An 18,555-nucleotide genomic window follows, 5' to 3' on the forward strand; every position below is an offset into this window, starting at 1 on the left:
CCTTTTTGAATTGAGAAATGAAATCTTCTATTTAGTTGACATTTTAAAGATGTACTGTTGCCATTTGGTTCCAATACAGGTTGACGATAATTCTTACATCTTTGGCATCCAATCCCAACTCTTGTAAGTATTTTATCATCAGTTCGTGTCTTATATTATCGAATGCTTTTTAATAATCGATGAAACAAATCAAAACATCCCTTCTTTGACCTAAGCAATTCTGTATTAATGTTTGCATACTAAAGATCGATCTCTCGTGCCAATTCCATTTTTGAAACTAAACTGACTCCAGCGACTGACCCCTTCACATTTCTTAAATAATCTAGTGTGTAGTATTCTCAAGAAAATTTTAAAAAGTGGCTCATTATCTTTTGCCAATCTTTTGGAATCTGGGCCGTATCGTAGATGTCGTTAAAGAGCTTCACAATAATTATAGGTTTTCTTTGGTCCTAAGTCGGTATTTATTATTACGCATAATGTGGCCGAAGTAAGCCAATTTTCTGTTCTTTCGGCGTTAATAATTTCTTTGTATTTTTTTAGCCTTTGGAGAATAGTTATTTTAGTTTTGTGGTGTATATAATATGAGACCCTTAACATACGTCGGTAGCACCACATTCCAAACGCCTCTAACCGTTTTATGGAATCTTCTGTAATACTCAAGCTTTCGCTTTCTACTCAGTAGAAGACATTAAAGACGTAATATCTAAGAATTATTATGCGTATATTGCTACTTATATTGATACGACTCACGATGTTAATTGTCACGTAATCTATTTGATCCCTTTGATCACGTAATCTATACCAAGTATTTGTTATGGCTAGATCTTTGTCTTGTTATGACAAAGATCTAGTCATCTACATATAGACTAAGAGCCGCATAGGAAAAAATTGCTAATCATTTTAGGCACCATAAAAGCCTATAAACGAAATAGTAGAACCTAAAAGAAAACGTTTGAGCGCTATGCCGTCACTTTTCAGTGGCACATGTGTTGACAGTGGCGCATCAAATTTTCCACTTTTGGACCAGATAAATAAATTATTTGTAAATTGACGGCATTAAGACATAAGGAAGATATTACAAAAATAAGACATTCAAACTATATGCCATACAAAAATAATGGTTCTGCAACGTAAAAAAAATTTCATTTTCTCCATATTTTCACTGACGAAAAAATTATAGAAAACTGTACGGCATGCATAATTTTAAGTAAATATAACTATTTCAAAGTTATATTTTACTGTGCCGTACGAATGCACTGGCTCAAACGGTTTCAACCCTTTTGTAAATATTCTCATTTCAACCCCTGCTGCAAAAAATTATTTAGAAAAGTACGGCACCAATTTCAGGGTATTACTTATAATCTAAAAGATGAAATACATAAGTGCCGTACAAATTATTTGGCGAGAAAAATAATTATTTCATAATTTTGAGTGTTCTATATTAAACGCCATTTTTTTAGTGAAAAATTATTATTTCCTGAACGGCATAAATTTTAGAAGATAGTTATTACAGTTTATAAACTCTATGTGAAAATGCGGTACAAAAAGTGGGACACAAGAAAAATTGATGGTGAAAAAAAATTATTTATTTTTTTAAATTTACTATTTGGAAAATTAATTTCCCAGCTACTATATAGTACTATTTAGTATCATATTTCCACACATTTTAAAAATATTCTATGACTAATGATCACAAAAATATTCATGCCGTACATTTTTAACTTTAGGGTTTTCCAAAATCAGTAGGATTTTTCAAGTAATTTTCATCACCTTATGAAATCATACATTCCTGTACGGCACACAGTTTATAACGCTAACAATATCAAATGACGATAAAAAAATATAACGCCGTTTATTTTTAATGGAGCATTATATATCGACAGCAATAAAATACATTTAAATGATTCAGTCTCAATTTTACTTTAATATCTGTACGGCATTCATATCAGATCATGAAGAAAGTTATGTTGCCTATGAAAATCATATTGCCTTTAAATCAAGAAACATTTATAGAGTTTATCGAGAGAAGCATGCTTCTGTTTGAATTTTTCCGATATTTTGATTATAATTTGACAAAATTTTAGTCATTGTCATTAGTGTTCTTTAATAGCATAATTGATTCCAATTCCTGAATATAATATGTACTATGTATTTTCACAATTTAAATGTGAAACAGGTTTACACAAGTGCACAGAATTCGCAGATTGGTGGCTAGAGGTTCCCCTGAACAAAAATTATCAATACATACAATTTCAAATTCATATCACAAAAAGATATAATCCTTATTGAACACCTAGTTTTTTATTACATGTTTTAATCTCCAACAAACCAATTAAACTAAATTACTGTGACGTCATGTGCCATTAAAAATGTACGACATAATAATTTTCTAAATGTTTTGGTTTTAGGGTGCGTGAAATAAATTATCTTATTCTACGTAACAAGTAAGGCTTGCGCAAGGATCAAAATGCACTTGGGCCAATTAATTTGTACGGCATAGTCAAATATAACTTTGAAATAAATATATTTACTTAAAATCATGCATGACGTACAGTTTTCTATAATTTTTTCCGCCAGTGAAAATATGTAGAAAATGAAAATATTTTTACGTTGCAGGACCAATACTTTTGTACGGCATATAGTTTGTATGTTTTATTTTTATAATATGTATCTTCCTTACGTCTTAATGCCGTCAATTTAAAAATAATTTATTTATCTGGTCTAAAAGTGGAAAATTTGATGCGCCACTGTCAACACATGTGCCACTGAAAAGTGACGGCATAGCGCTCAAACGTTTTATTTTAGGTTCTACTATTTCATTTATAGGCTTTTATGGTGCCTAAAATTATTAGCAAATTTCACCTATTTTCGTTTTTAACGAAAACGTCACCTGTTTTTAAAATACGTACCTGTCTGGTTTGTTTCAGTTGAGTTGCCACGATCGGTGGCAGCATCTGGAAAAGCAACAAATCGCTTTTCTTTTTCTCTCTCTTCAATTCCTTGGCCTTTTTGGCTAAATTGGCAGCATATAACTGAGCAAACGGTTAGCTACACAATTTTAACATGAAGCCATATTATTACTAACCTGTATAGTAGCTACCGCGTTTCGTACGAGCCAGATGATTACCGGCGAAACAGATAGTACTAGTACTAATATGGCTATTCCCATTGCCTCTGTATTTGCAGAATTTTGGAGATTTTCGTCTACATAGTCCCTTAAAAATTTAACCAAGATAAAATACAAATCTATCAATTAAATTAAATACATTATAAACTGTAGAGTAGTGTTTATTAATATTTCAGTAAAGTTCGTGTTCAAAATATAAACCTTTTTTCAGTACTAATTAAACGCAACCTATTTCCAGTAGTAGAATGAATTTTATAAAGAGACCGATGTAATGACAATTATTACAATTTAGTTGAAAGACTGATAAAATTTTGTACACACTTGAATGAATCAAGGATGTAAAAAATAGTATGTCAAAATGTGTAAAAAGTATTTGTTTCCTTCGCTTGCGCTTTCGACAAAATTGTCATCATCGGAGCTAATGCTACAATTAAAAAGAATAAGAAAAGGATGTCCAAGTACAAAAAAGATTTTTTAACTTGCGTCACTAGAAGAAGTACCAATACTTAAGATCATTTAGAACTACTTAAGGTCAGGCCCACGTACATGACCTTAAGAAGTAGTGACAATTTTTAGACGTAAGTTAAAAAATCTTTTTTGTACTTTGACATCCTTTTTTATAAGGTTCCTTTTTAATTGTAGCATTAGCTCCGATGATGACAATTTTGTCGAAAGCGCTTAGCTAAGGAAATAAATAATACTTTATGTACACACTTTGATATACCTACTACAGGGTGGGGCATGAGTGTGACAAAGTCCAATTAATCGTTTGTCGTAAGAGATACGATAAAAAGTTATTTAGATCAAAGTTGGGGCACACATAGTACCATAATTTAAAAATATTTTCAAATATACAGGGGCGTGCGTATTGACAGGGTGACACAAACTTGTTTCTTTTTTTAAATGGAACACCCTGTATATTTTTATATTTTTGGATTCTCCTCAATGTTTCCTTTCTTAAAATATATGGTTTTGTAATATTATACGAGGTAGTTTAAAAGTTAATTACGTTTTTTTGTTAATTTCGTAGCAAAATCTGCACCCTGTAGAATTGCAGTGATTTGACATCAAATTTTCTATTTATATTCAAACGATTTTTAATATATTCTACTACTGTTAATCATTAACAGTGTAACGAAATGTTTAATTTTAGTATACAGGGTGGGTTGAAATTCAGAATGAGAATTTTCTGAGTTTTCTTAAATGGAACACCCTGTATTTTAGTATTGTAATGAAATGATATTTTATGGTACTTTTTTATTTCTTAAGCATTACCTATATCTAAGTGCTTTAACTTGTAAGTTATTCGTGATTCTTTAAGCCAAACATTAATTGCTACAAAAATTACGTGAAAGGGCCTAGCCGGGTAAGATGGTGAAAAGTGCCCCCAGCTCGATTTAAATTCCATATAGGCCAATTTTTAGCACATATAGAGGAACTCACTTTCTGAAATTTTTAGCCCCCTAGGTGGTCACGTGACGCCCCTAGAGCCTAATTAGGCTTTTTATGTTTTTATTTTTTATCTCAGGCGCATCAAGAGCTAGCCAAAAACTTTATTAAAAAAAGTTGTAAGTTCCAAAAAGATCTATAAGAAAAATTTTTTTTAAATTTTTTGGCGGGAAATTCGAATTTTTAGAACAATTTTAAACTTTTAAATGACTCTGAAAAAAAAACTAAGACACTCGTTTTTACGAAAATTAATTATAATGTGTATTTTTGCACAATATTTCACCCTGAATTTTTTCAGACTTTTAAAATTGGTGAAACGTACCTTTAAAAATAAAAAACCGCATTTTTTCAGTTCTTTTTTCGTATTTTGAAACAATTTTATACATATTTTTCAAAAAAGGTAACACTGTTACTAGAATAGGTAAAAAACTGAAAAATAATTGGGGTTTGCTTAATAAAAATTTTTTGTAAAGCCATCCATTTTCAAAATACAGGGCGTTGAAGAAAACAAAATTTTACACATTTTTTACGATTTTGCTGAAACTACTGGCAACATTGTAATAAAACTTGGCTGGATTTAAGAGCTGGTTATTGTGCATATTTTGACATACAATTAATGATTTGATATTCATCATTGGCTCGCATAGGGGTAATGGTCTGAACTTTTTAAAGAATAAAGATAGTACGCCACTGACATATTTCAAATTAACAATCGTTTTTTAATTTCTCGTTCAATTTGTGACAAAAAATGTATCTTCTTATTTTTTCATACGACGCGCCATTTTTATTCAAAAAATAAAAGATCTTAACCCTTACAAAGTATTCGAACTTCTAGTAGTTTCTACATCTACATCATAATAAACTCGTACATCAATTATCAAAATTAATTCGAATACTTTGGAAGCGTTAAGATGTTTTATTTTTTGCAGCAAAACAGCGCGTCGTATGAAAAAATGAGAAGATAGATTTTTTATTGCAAATTGAACGAGGAATTCAAAAATGATTGTTAATTTGAAATATGTCAGTGGCGTACTATCTTTTTTTCTTTGAAAAGTTCAGACCATTACCCCTATGCGCGCCAATGATGAATATTAAATCCTTAGTTGTATGTCAAAACATGCACAATAACTACCTCTTAAAATCCGCCAAGTTTTATTACAATGTTGCCAGTAGTTTCGGCAAAATCGTAAAAAATATGTAAAATTTTGTTTTCTTCAACGCCCTGTATCTTGAAAATGGATGGCGTTACAAAAAATTTTTATGAAGCAAATCCCAATTATTTTTCAGTTTTTTACCTATCCTAGTGACGGTGTTAAATTTTTTGAAAAATATGTATAAAATTGTATCAAAAAAACGAAAAAAAACCGAAAAAATGCGGTTTTTTATTTTTAAAGGTACGTTTCACCAATTTTAAAAATCTGAAAAAATTCAGGGTGAAAGATTGTGCAAAAATACACATTATAATTAATTTTCGTAAAAACGAGTGTCTTAGTTTTTTTTTCAGATTTATTTAAAAGTTTAAAATTGTTCTAAAAATTCGAATTTCCCGCCAAAAAAATAAAAAAAAATCTTTCATATAGATCTTTTTAAAACTTACAACTTTTTTAAATAAAGTTTTTGGCTAGCTCTTAATGCGGCTGAGATAAAAAATAAAAACATAAAAAGCCTAATTAGGCTCTAGGGGGGTCACGTGACCACCTAGGGGGCTAAAAATTTCAGAAACTGAGTTCCTCTATATGTGCTAAAAAGTGGCCTATATGGAATTTAGATTGGGTTGGGGGCACTTTTCACCATCTTACCCGGCTAGGCCCTTTTATTAGGTGGCCGTGAAAATATCCAATCAAAAATAATGTTTCGAAAATATACATAATAATCTAGCCTGATCCTTAATTTATTAATATTGGATGAGATATCTAAATACATTCGTAGTTAAGGTTGTTGGTGCTTAAAATATTAATCAAACTTACAACATTCTCCCTAGTTGGCTATGACACAAAATTTGCTTAAACATTTGACATTAGACTATTTATATAGTTCCAGTTGATTTGTTACCATTACTAATATTAATTTTTCTAATGAGGAACTGATTAAAATGGCTGTGTGCTAGGAGAGTATAACAAAAATGAGCTACTTGCAATAAAAATTTATCATCAGCAATTCCCTGATAGACAACAATCAAAAAGAGAAACTTTTGAAAGTATACTAAAACGGTTTCAACAGACTAGATACTTAGATTGTAAGAACGGCTGTAATAATAGGCTATTGATTATGTACTATAGAAAGGAACTACAACGTTAACGGGTTTTTATTATTTCATATGGTCAATGAATCTCTATATATGAAAAAACCGCGGAGTGCTACCATTTAAGGGGGTGCGTTTTTGAGAAATGGGTGAATTAGTCCCTAGGCACAGGACGAATTAGGGTGAGTTCTATGTACTTTTGGTACAAACACGTCTACAGGAAAATTGTTCCTGGTTAAATTTCCTATCTAAATATAACTTTTTAAAGTCAAAGATACTTTTTTTTACAAAAATATATTCAAAATAAAAAGCACAAAGAAACCCAAAAGAAAGAAATTTTGTTTTTTGTCCCATAACTTTTGTCCACGGGGATATAGGTATAGACATTGCTTCACAGAAAAAGAACTTACATATTTGTTCTTTAAAATGATGTTTGGTAGAGGTCATTAGGATTTACAGTTTTCGAAATATGATTTTTCAAAATTCGCCACTCACAGCAATTTTGGTCAATTTTCCTTGTTATTTCGCAATTATTGTTCTGTAACTTTTTTCTACGTAACTTTTGGCATATGCAATGGTACATGTAAGAGGAATAGAAATCAATTACCTTTAAAGTGTTCATCTGTATAATGTTGTACGACTTCTTTTAAAGAGGTTATCTTTTTCAAGACTTTATACTTTTAGCGAGTTTTTATATTTTTTACAATTATTTTTTAAATTTCCCATCATAACTTTTTTTTTTACATTTAGGTATATATTATATAATAAAAAAGAAAGCTTATTCTGTTTACTTTAAAATGGTGTATTATAAAGAATTTTAGGATTATTTTTGAATAAGATACGCTTTTTCAAAATGTAATAAGTACTTGCAACGTTTTTTGATTTTAGGATTATTTTTTAAATTCCTCATTATAACTTTTTTATGTGAGTGTGTGTTATGATTGAATCTTATTTTTTATAGATAATACTTTGGATCCACTTGACTCGGCCGGACAAACTTCAAATATGGATTAATTCCAATATTTACTATTAAAGCTCCTGCACCACAAGCTTTGCTTGACAAAAATAGCATGTAAATGTACCAAAGGATGTACAACAAACTGCGGTTATAGGAAGATAGGAATTAGTTGTTTAATATTCTACAAAGGGTGCATGTGCATGGGTACTCATTGTGGGAACTCTAAGATAACTGAGGTGTCAGAGGAAGATATTGAAGCTAATGCTAACGAAGAGATGGACTTTGAATTTGAAAATTTTTTAAATGTCAACGTTTAAATAATTTTAACTAAAGTAATGTTTTCTAAGACTAATGTTTATGTAATTTTTGTAAAAGAAATAATTTGAAATAATACAGGTAAAAAAATATCAAAGAATCACTCGGTTTCCATTACATTATTTAAATATAGATGATATATTATTTTAAAGAACAGAAAGTAAGCCCTCTTTATTGAGCAATATATAGTATATTCATGTACAAGAAAAAAGTTATGAGAAATTTCAAAAATAATCGTAAAAAATGTAAAAAATAATATTTTTTTATATTAGGTATTATATAATATATAATATATAATATATAATATATAATATATAATATATAATAATATAATATATAATATATAATATATAATATATAGTATATAATATATAATATATAATATATAATATATAATATATAATATATAATATATAATATATAATATATAATATATAATATATAATATATAATATATAATATATAATATATAATATATAATATATAATATATAATATATTATATAATAATATTATTTTATTTTTGTATTATATTATAAAAAATCGTTAAAAGTATAAAACCTTGAAAAACCATAATCTCTTTAAAAAAAGTCGTACAACGTTATATAGTAGACCATTTTAAAGGTAATTGATTTCTATTCCTATTACATGTACCATTGCCTATACCTAAAGTTACGTAGAAAAAAGTTACAGAAAAATATTTGCGAAATAACTAGGAAAATTGCCCAAAATTGCTGTGAGTGGCGAACTTTGAAAAATCATATTTCGAAAACTATAAATCCTAATTACCTCTACTGAACAACATTTTAAAGAAGAAATATGTAGATTTTTTTTCTGTAAAGCAATGTCTATACCTATATCCTCGTGGACAAAAGTTATAGGACAAAAAACAAAATTTCTTTCTTTTGGGTTTTTTTTTTGTATTTATATTATTTTACAAAATATTTTTGTAAAAAAAAGTATGATTGACTTTAAAAAGTGATATTTAGATAGGAAATTTAAGCAGGAACAATTTTTATGTAGATATGTTTGTACCAAAAGTGCATAGAACTCACCCTAATGTAACCTGTGCCCAGGGACTAATTCACCCATTTCTCAAAAACGCACCCCTTTAAATGGTAGCACTCCGCGGTTTTTTCATATATACATGTCCATTGACCATATGAAATAATAAAACTCCGTTAATGTTGTAGTTCCTTTTAGCTATCTTATTTTGAATATAATCAATAGCCTATAATATGCACATCCTCAATGACACTAAGGATTACATTTAATTCCTGTTTTCTTCACTTACAATAGTTTTTGTTCGATAAGATTTATCATATTCTAAGTGTCCAGTCCGTTGAAACCGTTCTAGTATATTTTTAAACATTTCTCTTCTTAGATGTCGTCTATCATTTTTGATTGAATATTTTCACGGCCACCTAATAAAATCTCACGTAATTTTTCTTGCAATTAATGTTTGGCTTAAAGAATCACGAATAACTTACAAATTAAAGCCCTTAGGTATATGAAATGCTTTAGAAATAAAAAGGTACCATAAAATTTCATTTCATTTCAATATTAAAATAAAGGACGTTCCATTTAAAAACTAAGAAAATACTCATTCCGAGTTTCGAGCAACACTGTATACTAAAATTTAACATTTCACTATACTGTTAATGTTTAACAATAGTAGACTATATTAAAAATCGTTTGAACATAAAATAAAATTTGACGTCAAATCACTACAATTCTACAGGGTGTAAATGTTGCTACGAAATTAACAAAAAAACGTAATTATCTTTTAAACTACCTCGTATAATATTACAGAACCATATATTTTAAGAATGGAAACATTGAGGAGAATCAAAAAATGTAAAAATTTACAGGGTGTTCCATTTAAAAAAACATAAGTTTGTATCACCCTGTCAATACGCACGCCCCTGTATATTTGAAAATATTTTTAAATTATGGTCCTATCAGTGCCCCAACTTTTACGTAAATAACTTTTTTTCGTATCTCTTACGATAAACGAGTAATTGGACTTTGTCATACTAATGCCCCACCCTGTATATCAATGCTACTATTTTTTCACTTCCTTGAAATAAAATTAAAGTTCAGTAATTGCGAAACTGAAGACATGAGAAAAATGAAGCTATGTGTATATTTCGTTTCTAATTTTTCTAAACCCTAAGATCCCGTTAGATGGAAATAATAACTACCTCACACACTGCGTACTTATTTAAAAAATTTTGAAAAAGTTATGAAATGATGACGTTAAAAACAATAGTTGACACTTCGACTTTGCAAAGTAACAAGACACTTACTCAACACACATACTACACACAGTGCCGCGCCAGCAGGTGGTAGCGCCTGTGTGCAAAACATTTAATGGCGCCCAAAAAATAGGTATAACCGGGGGGGGGGGGTTGGAGGTTATAACCACCCCATTTGGATGTACTTTGAGCTCTACACCATTACTATTCCATACCCCCCAGAGACCATCAAGTCAGTAGTTGTAACTCCCCCCTCCCCCTTAGCATCATCCTGGTTACACCTTTGCCCAAAAAATACGCAATTTTTTAAAAAATTGTCCCGTTAAATAAAACAATGAGACTAAAAATGAACAATTATTTATTATAACCAAACAAAAACAATTAAAAATTCTCACACATGCAACAGGAGAATAAAGTTAAAATAAAAAAAAAATAAATCTTTGGAGTAACAACATAAAAATCTAAAGATATGGTACAGTTGATCACAAACCCTTTTTTCAGTTCGTCATTAATTTTTACGTCATATAAGATTTTAAGAATGTCGCGAATCACTGCATGACATTTTAGTTAAATCTGACAGTTGTCAGAATATTAATATTTAAAATATTTTAAGGAAATAATAAATAAATATAGAAAACAATTTCACTATACAATGTCAAAATATACCAATGACATAAAATATTTATATTTACGTCGTTGACAAATTTCTAACCTAGAATTACAATTGTCATTTTATCCGTTAAGATTGTAAAAATACTGTCACGATAGATTACTTTTGTTTCAAATTATCATTATTCACATCACGGATTGGTTATTTATTTAGACTATTGTAATTGTCAACTAATTAAACACATTAAGTAAACACAGTAAGTCGCTTTAATAGGACTTTTCATTCACAGTCATTTGTTTCGAGCTTCTGTCATAAGTCGTATAATCCGTGTATATTAATATTATACACAGATTATACAACATATGACAGAAGCTCGAAACAAATGACAATCGATGAAAAGCCCTATATGCAAATATCCTTCAACGGATACATAATTTTCGAAATCCTATATACAGGGTGTTTGGTAAAGAATGGGCCATAGCTTAACCTCAGGTTCCTGAGGTTAAAATAGGCCGATTTAAGCTAACTTACCTTAGTACAAAGTTTACAATAACCGAGATACAGGGTGTCAAAGTTAAACTTTTTTTTTATGTATTATTGAATATTTCCTGACAGGCATGAGATATCAAGACGAAATTTGGTATGTGGGAGTTTTTTGGGACGAGAAAACTAAATTCCCTACCAAAAATTATGTCTTACCCAGAGGGCGCCACATACGCCTTTCAGCACTCATTTAATACGTTCAATTTTTTTTATTCGTCACTCCGTATAATTTTGATATTAAAATTTTTATTCCTCTATTAGTTTTACTTAAAAAAGGCATACCTCTTTCATCTCCCTAAACTCAACCGTTTTCGAGATAAACGCATTTTAAATCTGCAGTACAACATAATTTTTAGCATAATATCATTGTAGTTACACAAGAATAATAACTTAAAACCATAAAATTATCTAAAAATGTATCGCAAATTTCTTCAAATGGAATTTGCGATGCAATGACATAAATTTGAGATTAGATTGAATGAAGAGTTTCACTTAAAACAACTAACCACTAACCGGATTAGTACATTCAAGATATAAAGGACTTTACGAAACGGGAGTCTTACAACTTGTAACAGGAAAAAATAAATCAACACTAATATTCCTTGTGAATTTCGAATAGTAATAAAGCACGTCCAAATTCTCGGTATCTTAGGGTTCCAATAATAAAAAATGAACTTTGGTTTATCATAGAAAGAACAGTTCAAATAAAACCTTTCGACTTTTTATGATTTTCTTTTAAAAAGCCGCATATCTAGGCCCTGGTCAATAAACAACACATAGTGTCAGTCTGTCACTTCCCTCAAAAACATAATACAAAAGTATATTTTTGAAAGGTTACGCTCGGTAAAGGTTTTTTCCATTGTAAATCATTTTCATATACTGTAACTACGGCCTACCCACTGACGAATACTTTACATAAAAAAGAAAAGATTTAAAAATAATTGAGTAATACTATCATAGGATTATTGATTTTGTCTATGGTTTAAATTTTTTTCTAATACAGGCAACAAAAGTTATGTTTGCGTTTAAATTTTAAATAAATTACATGTGCATAAGTTTTTCGAATTATCCTACTATACTATAGCGCAGAGGACGGCAACGTTTTTAATGTAAAGAGTGAAATACTAAATTAAAAATTCATGGCGGGCGCCAACTATTTTTTGACCTAAAAATTATATAAATATAAACGTATAAAAAATATACGTTTTGAATTTCTTGCCTAAATTAAAAATAGTTTAAGGGCGCATTAAAATTTATTGAAGGGCGCAGTGGCGCCCGCGGGCGCCGCCTTGCCGACCTCTGCTATAGCGGGTTTATTGAGTTTTATTTGTCTGTCTGTGGTTTAAATATATCTAATATCAGCTAATTAATTTGTATGTTTATTGAAATTTACCAAAAAATTTTTTTTTGATCTTTGTTGGTGGGAATTTTCCCTATTCCTCCCTAGATCCGTACACCATGCTTTTGTTACACCCTGTATCATGTCTACTTTTGTAATTTAATTAACTTACCTTATTTTATATGATGTACTTACTATATACGTATCGCGAGTATATAAATACATACCACTATAGTTTTCACTTGCACTATTATTGTCACACGATTATTGGCAGGGTCGGCGATAACAGGATAATGCACTGCAGGTGGGCGCCCCTCTTTAGGGGGCGCCAAAATGAGCTTTTTTTGCTGGCGTGGTACAAAATACTAATTTAAAAAACCGAAGGCCGCCAATCTTTGCTAGTTTTGCGGTAGTGCGCCTTATACCGTAGCGCCGGTACCGGCTGATTATTTTATTTGAGATTTACTTATGCATGCAGGGATCCGAAAACTGACAAGTTAAAACAAAAAATAATACAGTAATGCTGTCCCGACTTAGTGAAGCCAAAATAACAATTTTCAAATCTTGTCGATTCGTTATTTGTGGCACGTTCGGTAAATGGGTAAATTTGGCTCGTGTAAAAACTTTGTAACTACTCTAGTGGCGCCTGTGTGCTCCGCACACATTGCACACGTGGACGGCGCGGCCCTGACTACACATGACACTAGGTACCTCACTGCAAAAATTCACCGTATTTACCATGCCAATGGCCATTAGTTGTCGAGGCATTAGCTAAATAAAAAAGAATTGTTGACACTACAAATGTGCCAAAAAAATGATAAAACTGTGCCATTCAAATGCACAGTTTTGGAAATGCACAGAAAAGGTACAGAAAAAGTGAAAACCAATGAAATATTTTTACCGTATTTACTATTTATTTAATTTTAGTAACATTTGGGTACCTACTTACTGTATAAGAACTCGAAGGGACCTTTGAATTTTCCGTAGTTCGTCTGTGTAGGTCGCCATCATGTCGAAATATGCCAAAGCTTCGGAGTAGTTTGGTAACCTTACTGTATTTTTCATTATTATATCATTCCTAAAACAGGTATGAAAACAATGACTGTGAAAACATAAACCAAATAAAATAGTCAAACGATTCTAATGCACTATTATCATTATTGATACTTATACACTATCTCAGCACTAGACTTGATTTGATTTCCAGGTTCAAGTATCAAAGGAAAATGGTTCGATCGTGAAATTTGAAATTGCTCCGGTAAAAAGTGAAGTGGCCCCGGCAAAAGTGAGGAGTAAAAAAAAAACAGGAAATGTTACGTTATGTATGGCATGTAGGTATGCATATTAATAAATAACAAAAAAAAGTATTTTTGAAGTGTGTAAAAATATTTAATTTTCAGCTTAGCGCTTTCGGCTTACAAAGCCATCTTTAGAGCTATGCTACAATAAAATAACTTAATATAGGAAACTAATTTTAAATGTTAAAATGTTTAACTTACATCCAAATCTATAAAGTATCCACTACCAAAGAGTGAAAACTACCATTTATAATTGAAAAAATCTTTTATAAAATTTTTCTTCCGAATTTAAAAAAACTTGTGTGATGGAGGAAAACATTTAAAAATTGAAAAAACAACTATAGTGGAGTCACTGAAGGTGGATATGAGCTCTTACCTCCGATTTCGTTCAACCTCCATCGATTTGCATAAAAATTGGTGAGTAGTTAGAGGGTATCTCAAGAAACAAAGGTGACATGGTGCCAACTTGCGCTTTTACCCTGGGGGTGGATGCCACCCCTTCTCGGGGTGAAAATTATTTTATTAAGAATAACCACATAATTAGATAGGGGGACAAATTCTAAGCAAAATTTGTTATATAAAGTTATTAAAATAAATCAAAACTTTTTGAGTTATTAAAGGTAAAAAATTTTAATTTTTCGTAAGAAAAATGCATGAGAGAGAGAGAGAGAGAGAGAGAGACCTATTCTTATTCAAAAATGATCGATTACGTCATCACGCCCAGATGGATGACGATAGTATGATATATATTATGTAAAAAAATCGTAATTTAAAAAATAAAAATCGACCCGATTCAGGATTTAAAGTCGCCCGCTTACGAAATAACAACGTCGTCTAGGTGCGAATCAGTGTCAGGATAGGTAAATATTTTCTTGCATATTTCATTTCTGAATATGAGGATTCGCACAAGTATGATGAAGCGAACAACGTGAGGAACAAGTAAACTCAAATTTTGAGAGTTTTATAGTTATCCGGTACTAATTTCCAGAATTCTTCATATTGATTTGCCTCTTTTTTCTTTAAAAATTGCCTCCAGATTTGTATTATTTTTAAAATTAATTAGTTCATGTAACAACTTTGCGCTAATAAATCAAAACGGCCGCAAGTTGTATAGTAGCGGCTACTTCTAAGTGCCAGGGAATTTCCATTAGTAGAAGACATTTCCTAATGTTTCACAAATCATTAAATCTTTCCTGAAATTCATTGCTCAAGAAAACTAGAAAATTAGAAATAAGTAGCATGGTTTTTTGGAAATACATCAATTCCATCTTGTTGAGCTTTCACCAATGTCAGAAAGTTATGCAGATTTTTTATATTAATTTACTCGATGTACATCTTTAGCTTGTCCACGAAAGCAAATACTTTATTAAATTTGTCAACTACGAAAATAATTTTATGTTTACCTTTTAATGTGTAAACGACAATTAAGTTCGCCAAGTTTTTCTGTTCTGTCGCAAATAAATGCTAAAAGCCACCACCAAATATTTTACTTGAGTTCAAAACAATTTGATCATTTACAGGGCCTTTTAGTTAGCCTTCGGGCCGCATAAAAAACGTAAGAGGGCCGCAGGTTGAGTATCGCTGACCTAGATGGTCCCTAGACTAAATATAACTTTTTAAAATTAAAACGATTGTTAATTTGTAGCTTGAGGACTGGTTTTTCATACTTACTTAAGTTTAATGTGACTATAGTTAGCCATATTAATAGTCACATACTCGTATTCCCTTTTCATTTGAGATACATAGTTCAGCGACGTATTGAGCAAATCTTTGGCTATGGCGTCGTGAGTTATATAGTTTATATAGTTTTGAGATTGCAAGATTCCTTGTCCAAAGTAGTTTACACCGTAAACCATCGCAATTCCAGTGCTTTCTATACTTTTCAGGAGATTTTTAAATGCTAATAGGTATCTGAAAGAAGAAAAGGAAAATAAAGAAAAGTTACCATACAAAGTCCGTTTGTTTTCCGTTTTCCAACATTCAAAATGTTTACCGTTTCCCCCCTACAAGGGAGGTTTTACTGGGAAGCATGGGGGTTGAAGTGACAAACTCTTTTACATATTTTTGAAATCCTAGAGTTGACATTCTCAGCAATATTCAGCTTGTTTGTTCTATTTTTAGAGATCAAATCTATGGTGACTGCACCAAAATGGTCACAATAATTATTATCAGTAATTATACAGGGTGTTCCGAAAATATTGGTTATAAATTATACCACACATTCTGGGGTCAAAAATAGTTCGATTGAACTTAACTTACCTTAGTACAAATGTGCTCCTAAAAAAAGTTACAGCCCTTTGAAGTTACAAAATGAAAATCGATTTTTCTCACGAAATGGACATGTATCATTCTTATGGCAGGAACATCTTAAAACAAAATTATAGTGAAATTTGTCCACCACATAAAAATTTTATGGGGGTTTTGTTCCCTTGAACCCCCCCAAACTTTTTTGTACGTTCCAATTAATTCATTATTCTGCCGTCCTTAGGAAAAACACCGCATATGCAAAAATTAGGAAAGTTGAGTTAGGCGCGAAAATTAGATCTTGAGGGTTTATATTACATGATTATTTAAGAAAAGTAGAGTATTTACAACCCCAACTATAATATATATTCTGAAAGAAATACTAAACCTAGCATCTACAAAAACATGCGTGGAACTAAGGAAGAACCCCGCAACTACAACATTACTTAGGTAAAACCCCGCATATACTTGTCGGAACCTGCAGTTACTGTGTTTATTCTAAGCAATACCCAATCGCGGTGTTTTTGCTACGCAATTGGCGCAATTTATCAATTTATTTAGTTTCTTCTTAACTTGTGTATGGTGCGGTTTTTTTAGTTTGTGTCTGCAAAATTGATTAAGAAATAACGTAAAATCTTTAACGTTGAAAACCAAGTAGGGTTAGTAGTTGAGATTAAAAAAAAAGCTTAAACACTTTTTTTTTCTAGTTTTTTGTAGGTACATAAGTTAAAAAAAATTAGTGGCAAGATTTCGCGTCACAAGCAAAAATTAAAAAAACAGAGCCTCGTTCTTACTTTGTGAAAATAACATAAATTGTTGCCAACAAGGGATCATTTTCTCTAAAGTACAAGTTAACAAGTAAATCCGATAGTATATCTGAAATGAACTTTCTTCAAAATAAAGTTTTAAATAAAAAACTTCCCAGCTCTCAGGCATTTACATCTCCATGTGGGGTATCAAAAAATAAAAAAGAAACCGTTACTAAAAATCTCAATACCATAATGCCTTCAAATAGATTACAATTTTGGAAAAATCTTGAGGAATATAAGAAGTAATAAGATAATTTCCTTGTATATTTATTTTATTTTGCTTTTATATTAAATTTTGTTTGTTAGGGTTAATTCGGTCTAATACATATGGTTTTTTATTAAATATGTAGATTTAATAAATTATTCAAAAACTCATTTTGTTGTTCAATTATATCTTCTATAACATTATGCTGAGAAAAACACCGCATATACATAACATCCGTAGATGCAGTTTTACTTAGCAATTCCTAATATTACTTACAATTTTTTGCCCAGTATCTGCCATAGTAGGCATAAAATTAGGATAAACTACTGCTTCTTTTTTTTTAAACACAGTCTTTTACAGACTTATTGATATAAAGTAAAATCGTTTCTAACCGCATTGTTGTAACAATTTTAGCACCTTTTAAAAGTTGCAGATTCTTTGAAGTCCATTTACTCATTTTGATACTGTGGTACCATTAGTTAAACAAAACGTTTTAAAATTTTTTTTGCCTCCTAGTATTTTTTCGATAAGCCAGTTTTTATCGAGATACTGCTTCTTTTTTAATATATTTACATAAAAGTTTTATGGGGATTGTGTTCATTTAAACCCCCCAAATGTTTGTGTACGTTCCAATTAAGCTATTATTGTGGTACCATAAGTTAAACACAGTGTTTTTTAAAACTTTTTTGCCTCTTAGTCTTTTTTGGAAATGTCACGTTTTATCGAGATTCGGCTTCTTTTTCAAAATATACCTAAAAATGTAAATTATAAATAAATTTTCAGATTATTAACAGGTCTATAATCGTACTTAACCATATACAAATATGTTGTGGATTCGAAAAATATTCAAAATATCTCGATAAACACTAACTTATCGAAAAAGTAGTAAGTGGCAAAAAAGTTTTGAAAACATTCTGTTTAACTAATGGTGCCACAATGATAATTTAATTGGAACGTACACAGAGGTGGGAGGGTTGAAGGGAACAAAACCCCCATAAATTTTTTATGGGGTGCACAAATTTCACTTTAATTTTTTCCATAATGCCATAAGAATGCGACATGTCCATTTTCCATAAAAAATCTCTAAGAGTTTTCGATATATGAAAAAAGATCGATTTTCATTTTGTAACTTCAAAGGGCTGTAATTTTTTTTGTGTGC

The 18,555-nt window shown here is 30.5% G+C and overlaps 1 protein-coding gene across 1 annotated transcript in view; it reads right to left on the reverse strand.

The window, feature by feature from the left end:
* Positions 1 to 18,555, reverse strand: part of LOC126882692 (soluble guanylate cyclase gcy-33) — a 231,111-nt gene that overhangs the window by 40,419 nt on the left and 172,137 nt on the right. The window contains exons 6-9 of the mRNA XM_050647671.1: positions 15,810 to 16,049; positions 13,790 to 13,918; positions 3,086 to 3,215; positions 2,910 to 3,032 (exon numbers count right to left, since the gene is read on the reverse strand). Of these exons, the coding sequence (XP_050503628.1) occupies positions 2,910 to 3,032; positions 3,086 to 3,215; positions 13,790 to 13,918; positions 15,810 to 16,049 (622 nt within the window). The remainder of the gene's footprint in view (positions 1 to 2,909; positions 3,033 to 3,085; positions 3,216 to 13,789; positions 13,919 to 15,809; positions 16,050 to 18,555) is intronic.

The sequence above is a fragment of the Diabrotica virgifera genome, chromosome 1 (genome assembly GCF_917563875.1).
Source record: "Diabrotica virgifera virgifera chromosome 1, PGI_DIABVI_V3a".
Taxonomy (NCBI): Eukaryota; Metazoa; Arthropoda; class Insecta; order Coleoptera; family Chrysomelidae; genus Diabrotica; species Diabrotica virgifera.